The following is a 7,500-nucleotide window of genomic DNA, read 5'->3' on the forward strand; positions in this document are numbered from 1 at the left end:
TGTTTATCTGGAAAACTCACACATTTACCATCAGATATAAAACCATGTATTCAGGCTATATGTCCCCAGAAGTACAGATGTCACGAGAACCGATACTTCGGTACAAAGTCGATGCCAAAATTCTGAAAAAGTGACGGTACTCGTTTTTCTACAGTACCACAGGTACCGTCAGGGCTCGAGACTACGGCGTCCCGGGGACGACAGAAAATGTGTTTTGGACGCAGTAAACTCCCTATTTTTCCCTGATGATGCTACATTGTGAACAACAACTCTGTGTTGATATTAGGGATGTCACGATACCAGAAATATAGTAGTCCATACCAATACCAGTGAATTTCCACCATTCTCGATACCAAATTCGATTCCACGGTAAAAAAAACAACAACAACAACAATAAATCCCCTGGACTGTAATTCAACACGCACTCTTTTATTAAAAACATTTGAACCGTCATCTTTCTTGTAAAATGTCCGGTGTAATCGGTGACACCGGTGTTGTCACAAGTTTATTAACCGGTGGGGACATTTTCCTCACCGTCACATCCCTACCAATGACCGTTACAGGCATCGTACGTTACCTTCAGTACTGTAGAAAAAGAGTACCGTCACTTTTTTTTAATTCTGGCATCGACTTGGTACCGAAGTATCGGTTCTCGTGACATCCCTAGTTGATATCGGCAGGACGAGCGCTAGTTAACGTTAACGTTAGCCGTTAGCTCCGTGCAGGACACTGAACTATTCCTTTAAGCTCACGCTGAGGCCGACGTCGTGACTAAATATAAACTCAAACCTTTTATATATATTATTTAAGTTCAGTGACGACTCACAGAGTGACGATGTCAGCGTTGGCTGTTTCCACGGCGATGGCCAATGGGTCCTGTCCTCTCTCGTCTACAGCGTACTGATTGGCTCGTCTCTTCAGCAGCAGACACACCTGTCTGCACCCAGCCGATGGAAACCACAGGTGTTTATTCCAGTCTACTGAAACAGAGTCAGTGTGTGTGTGTGTGTGTGTGTGTGTGTGTGTGTGTGTTTACCCGGTGTGTCCGGCGGTGGCGGCGGCGTGCAGCGCTCCCTGTCCTCTGAGGTCTCGGTGGTTGACGTTTGCTCCGTTCAGCAGCAGGAACTCACAGGCCAACAGCGACCCCTGCAGACAGCACGGAGAAAACAACGAGTAACCTCTCGTTACCTGAAGCTCCTCATCAACGCCGTGACCTTTAGTTACATCACAGATCATCCACTTCCTGTCCGGTGAGAACCACGTATCTCCAGATGTGTTGAGTATTTGTTGATAAACTGAGGGATGATTATATTTTGTGTTTACGGCGCCTCCTCACCCCGACAGCAGCTCCTATCAGCGCCGTGCGCCCCCCCTCCTCGCCAATGCTCCCGTTGACCTCCGCCCCCTGGGCCAATGCTGCTGCCATGGCAACCGGGTCTCCCGCCAACGCAGCCCGATACAGACGCAGCCCGGCCTCGCCCTTCCCAACATCTGGAACAGAACAATGCTGTTAAAATAAACGTTGAACATTAAATTCACATTATTTAGGCTTATAGAGAAGAGAAGAAGAGAAGAGCCCTGATAGAGGAGGGAAGTAAATAATCACTGTGCTCCTCTTTAACCATGGTGACATCACAGGATATTATGGTCTGTAACAGACATGGACATCACTACATAAACTATTTTCTCAAAATATTCTGACATGTTCCCCATAATATTACAACTTTTTTCTCGAAATGTCGAATTTCTTTCCCTCTAAATATTCTGAATTATTTCTCAAAATATTTCAAAATGTTCAAATCATTTCTCAAAATATTCAGATATTTCAGTCTCTTTAACTAACTTTATGTTTCTGTTGGACTTACGAGCTCCATCTGAGCTGCTGCTCTTCACAAATCTCTTCTCCACATATTTCTCTTTGATCCACGTCTCTTTCTCCGCTCTGGAAGGAAGAGAAAACATATATTTGATTTGATATCTTTATATCTTTAGTTTTCTAACTGATCAGCAGCCAAACTCACCCTGAAGTTTTCATTTCATACTAACAGAACAGAACGGCTAAAGTCACCGACTGAATGTCTCCGTAACGAGATATGAAAATGAGATATTGGAGGTTTTACCGCAGGCTGTCGGCTCTGGGTTTGACTCGTCCTTCCTCTGAACATCGCGCCTCGTAGATCTGGTTCATGACGTTATTTCCCAGAACACACAGCAGCTAAAGAAGAAGAAGAAGAGACACTCAATCATTAGCATTTAGCATCAGCTCTATAGCATCATAATCATAATCATTTTAATTTAACCCTAAATAAATACAGAGCTGGATTAAATTCATAGATTACACTAAGCAGACTGTATTACTGTGTGTGTGTGTGTGTGTGTGTGTGTGTGTGTGTGTGTGTTACCTTCAGCTGTTCAGCCTCCCATGAGTCCAGAGTCAGAGATCTCACCTTGGACAGGTGAACACCCAGACTCCTGGAAACACGATGACATCATGTATATATATTTAGTTACATTAATATTGTATAAGTACTATCATGTAGTATAATGTCCTGTAAATATATATATATATCTATATATATGTATATGTATATATATATATACATACTATGTACTATCTATAGTGTAAAACATGAGATAATACTGTGATGGGGTGACCTGTGTATGCCGGAGCACTCGATGCACATGGTGACTCCCAGGTTGATGGAGGCCCAGCGAGGATCCTCCTCCCCGCAGTCACAGCAGCGCTGGTTACCGGGGCCCCTGAGGGCCACGCCCAGCACCGGGTGTCTCTGGGCAGGGGGGCCCGGGGAGGAGTCCCCGCCACACAGGAGAGGGGGGAGCTCTTTAGGCTGTACACAGGCAGGGAAGAGGACACGTGTGAGGTACTTGTACTGTACTTGAAGATGTTCTCCTCATACCACTTTCTACTTCACTACGTTTATCTTTGCTTTTAATGTTAATGCACCAAAATACAGCAACATACAAAATGATCCTCTGGTTTACAGACGTCTCTTTACACATCCACGGACACAGACTCATTGGTGTTTTCAGTCCAAAATGGCGTATCGTCTCTTTGCTTCTAAACTCTTCGGACGGACTACCTGTGTGAGCTGAGTGTCGGCTCTCTCTCTGTAGGCGAGGTCGATGCTGCCCTGCACAGCGCTGAGCCAGGCCTGCTTCAGCTGCTCCGAGTCGGCCTGCAGAGCACAGCATCTAACACACACACACACACACAGTAAACCACATCGGTGAGCCTCACTGTTGCTCCTTCATCACCATGAACACACACATTAAACCTTTCTAAAGTGGAAGGTTGTTTATATTCTGTTCTTTTTATCTTGTCAACAAAGCCTGCTATAATATCCTCAGAACCATAAAGATGTTAGCAGGAACCGCTGGGCTCTTTCTCTCTCTGTGTGAATAAATACTTTTAAATTGAACTGAATGTGTGACGGTCTTACTTCTGAACGGAGAGCAGCTCAAAGCAGAAACGTCGGTCGACGTGCTCCAGAGATTTGACGGCACACAGTCGGAGATCCTCAAACAGAACCACGGCGTCCTCCTGCAGCACGAACACAAAAACACACGTCAGCGTTTCTCCTGCTGCTCGTTCTTCTGGCGCCAGTTCATCATCTGTTCTTTGATGGTTTTGTTTTGAAGAAGAAAAGACGCTCTAACTGCTTCACTGCGACTTTAAACATGTCACATTTATTATTAGTATTGTCTCGACAACCTTAAACAGGAGAGAAGCACATTGTGGACAGTGGTGAGAGCTCCGGAAACATCTCACTAAACGGGAAGTACAGAATTAAATCGTTGTTAAAAAGATTTTCATGAAATCAAACTCTGCTTGTGATTCTATTTACGGGCGGTTTATTTTCAACAATAGCTAATAAATGTGTTCATAATCAATAATGAACTCTCTGTACTGTAGTTTTCATTGTTAGTGGCGGAGTCACTTTTGATTCTCCCAAATTAAAAAAATCAACCTTTATGAATGTTAATTTGAACCATCAGAGTATTAATACATATAAACAGGTACACAAAATGACATCTAGTGTTTATCTGTAACATGTTTATGTTTTTATGGTTTTCATCACTAAATGTCTTTACCGCAACATTACAATCATTCTATTCATTTCCCTTTTTTAAAATTCTAGAATATTTTCAATACATTTAAATTAATTTTCATTAAGCTTTGTGCATCATTGTAAATACTGATATAACCTAACCTTTCTATGTGCTGTTTTTTTTAGTTTTTTTTTTTACATTTAATTAATTAATTAATTAATTATTTATTTTTTAAGGTTTCTATCTTACTACCATGAATTATGTTATTGTAGTACTTATTACCTTTAAACCTCTAAATTATTTTTTAAATTATTTTTATTTTATTTGTTTCTGTAACTTTACCTCTCGGGCTGGGAGGAAGGCTGGACCTGTCTCTGTGTGGGAGTGAGAAGCGATGTGTATGTGTGTATATACTGTATGTGTATATATGTATGTACACATTAAATGTTAAATGTAAGATATCATTTTTTGTACTATGGCACCGGTGTTGTGATTTGTTATGTTTGTTATGCTATGTTTGATATCAAAAAGGAATAAAAAAGAATTTTCCAAAGAGAAACACCTGAACATCCCTTTAACCTCCATCTACTGTAGTAACACACTGACTCTGGATCAGAACCTCATAGAACCCCACTGAGAAACACCTGAACATCCCTTTGACCTCCATCTACTGTAGTAACACTCTGACTACGGATCAGAACCTCATAGAACCCCACTGAGAACCACCACAACTATCCCTTTAACCTCCATCTACTGTAGTAACACACTGACTACGGATCAGAACCTCATAGAACCCCACTGAGAAACACCTGAACATCCCTTTGACCTCCATCTACTGTAGTAACACACTGACTATAGATCAGAACCTCATAGAACCCCACTGAGAACCACCACAACTATCCCTTTAACCTCCATCTACTGTAGTAACACTCTGACTACGGATCAGAACCTCATAGAACCCCACTGAGAAACACCTGAACATCCCTTTGACCTCCATCTACTGTAGTAACACTCTGACTACGGATCAGAACCTCATAGAACCCCACTGAGAACCACCACAACTATCCCTTTAACCTCCATCTACTGTAGTAACACACTGACTACGGATCAGAACCTCATAGAACCCCACTGAGAAACACCTGAACATCCCTTTGACCTCCATCTACTGTAGTAACACACTGACTATAGATCAGAACCTCATAGAACCCCACTGAGAACCACCTGAACATCCCTTTAACCTCCATCTACTGTAGTAACACACTGACTACGGATCAGAACCTCATAGAACCCCACTGAGAACCACCACAACTATCCCTTTAACCTCCATCTACTGTAGTAACACTCTGACTACGGATCAGAACCTCATAGAACCCCACTGAGAAACACCTGAACATCCCTTTAACCTCCATCTACTGTAGTAACACACTGACTATAGACCAGAACCTCATAGAACCCCACTGAGAAACACCTGAACATCCCTTTGACCTCCATCTACTGTAGTAACACTCTGACTACGGATCAGAACCTCATAGAACCCCACTGAGAAACACCACAACTATCCCTTTAACCTCCATCTACTGTAGTAACACTCTGACTACGGATCAGAACCTCATAGAACCCCACTGAGAACCACCACAACTATCCCTTTAACCTCCATCTACTGTAGTAACACTCTAACTACGGATCAGAACCTCATAGAACCCCACTGAGAACCACCACAACTATCCCTTTAACCTCCATCTACTGTAGTAACACTCTGACTACGGATCAGAACCTCATAGAACCCCACTGAGAACCACCACAACTATCCCTTTAACCTCCATCTACTGTAGTAACACTCTGACTACGGATCAGAACCTCATAGAACCCCACTGAGAACCACCACAACTATCCCTTTAACCTCCATCTACTGTAGTAACACTCTGACTACGGATCAGAACCTCATAGAACCCCACTGAGAACCACCACAACTATCCCTTTAACCTCCATCTACTGTAGTAACACTCGGACTACGGATCAGAACCTCATAGAACCCCACTGAGAAACACCTGAACATCCCTTTGACCTCCATCTACTGTAGTAACACTCGGACTATAGATCAGAACCTCATAGAACCCCACTGAGAAACACCTGAACATCCCTTTAACCTCCATCTACTGTAGTAACACTGACTATGGATCAGAACCTCATAGAACCCCACTGAGAACCACCACAACTATCCCTTTAACCTCCATCTACTGTAGTAACACTCGGACTACGGATCAGAACCTCAGAGAACCCCACTGAGAAACACCTGAACATCCCTTTGACCTCCATCTACTGTAGTAACACTCTGACTACGGATCAGAACCTCATAGAACCCCACTGAGAAACACCTGAACATCCCTTTGACCTCCATCTACTGTAGTAACACTCTGACTACGGATCAGAACCTCATAGAACCCCACTGAGAAACACCTGAACATCCCTTTAACCTCCATCTACTGTAGTAACACTCGGACTATAGATCAGAACCTCATACTACCCCACTGAGAAACACCTGAACATCCCTTTCACTGATCGCTGCAGCTGTGATAACAACAGAAAGATAGAAACCCTGTGTGTTCGTATTAATCTGGTTGATCTTTGTTATTAACGAGTTGTTAACGAGTCGTCACTTTAAATAATCGTACCTTGTGGGACTTTCTGTAAATGAGTTGGTTGTCTCTGATGGAAAACCAGCATCTGAAACAAGTTCACATTATTTAAATTAAAACACTCACACACACACACACAGATATATATAAATATTAGCTCAAAATATTCCAACATTTTCCCCACAATATTCCAACTTTTGTTTCGAAATATACCAACTTCTTTTCTCAAAATGTTCTGAATTTTTTTTCTCAAAATATTCCATCTTTTATCTTAAGATATTCCAACTTTTTTCTCGTAATATTCAAACTGTTTTTCCACAAAATATTCCAACTATTTCTCAAAATATCCTGACTTCTTTAATCAAAATATTCCTTCTTTTATCTTGAGATATTCCAACCTTTTCCTCGCAGAATTAGCTATTAGCAACTCCTGTCTGCAGTACATTCATGGTTACACTGACAGGAGCTGCTAATAGATAATTCTGTATACTTTATGTTATAAAGAAACTTTGAGAAGTCATCAGTCAGTGTAGTTTTAACTGGAGCGGTCCTTCACCAGTGGAAACCAGTAGAATTGTGTCTGTACCTCTTCCAGGTTTTGGATTTCCTCCTGGAGCGTTTGAAGAGGTAACCCTGGATGATGTCATCACTCCCGGAACACGGGCTGACCATCGGCTCTCCCGACGCATCCTGAACACAACAAGTCAGCGTTTTACGTGGGATATGTTCAATATTAAGATATAACAAAAAATACCTAAAGAGAGTCCTTAGACAGATAGAGAGATAGATAGAT

At 42.1% G+C, this 7,500-nt stretch overlaps 1 protein-coding gene across 2 annotated transcripts in view; it reads right to left on the reverse strand.

Moving 5' to 3' along the window:
• The window catches only part of LOC141771028 (arf-GAP with coiled-coil, ANK repeat and PH domain-containing protein 2), a 26,058-nt gene that overhangs the window by 6,044 nt on the left and 12,514 nt on the right, over nt 1-7,500 (reverse strand). For both annotated transcript variants that reach the window (XM_074640892.1, XM_074640891.1), the window contains exons 10-20: nt 7,294-7,397; nt 6,744-6,795; nt 3,462-3,562; nt 3,102-3,213; nt 2,656-2,849; nt 2,403-2,472; nt 2,121-2,215; nt 1,866-1,942; nt 1,337-1,491; nt 1,037-1,146; nt 827-937 (exon numbers count right to left, since the gene is read on the reverse strand). In XM_074640892.1, coding sequence (XP_074496993.1) covers nt 827-937; nt 1,037-1,146; nt 1,337-1,491; nt 1,866-1,942; nt 2,121-2,215; nt 2,403-2,472; nt 2,656-2,849; nt 3,102-3,213; nt 3,462-3,562; nt 6,744-6,795; nt 7,294-7,397 — 1,181 coding nt within the window. The remainder of the gene's footprint in view (nt 1-826; nt 938-1,036; nt 1,147-1,336; nt 1,492-1,865; nt 1,943-2,120; nt 2,216-2,402; nt 2,473-2,655; nt 2,850-3,101; nt 3,214-3,461; nt 3,563-6,743; nt 6,796-7,293; nt 7,398-7,500) is intronic.

Source organism: Sebastes fasciatus, chromosome 7 (assembly GCF_043250625.1).
Source record: "Sebastes fasciatus isolate fSebFas1 chromosome 7, fSebFas1.pri, whole genome shotgun sequence".
Lineage (NCBI taxonomy): Eukaryota > Metazoa > Chordata > Actinopteri > Perciformes > Sebastidae > Sebastes > Sebastes fasciatus.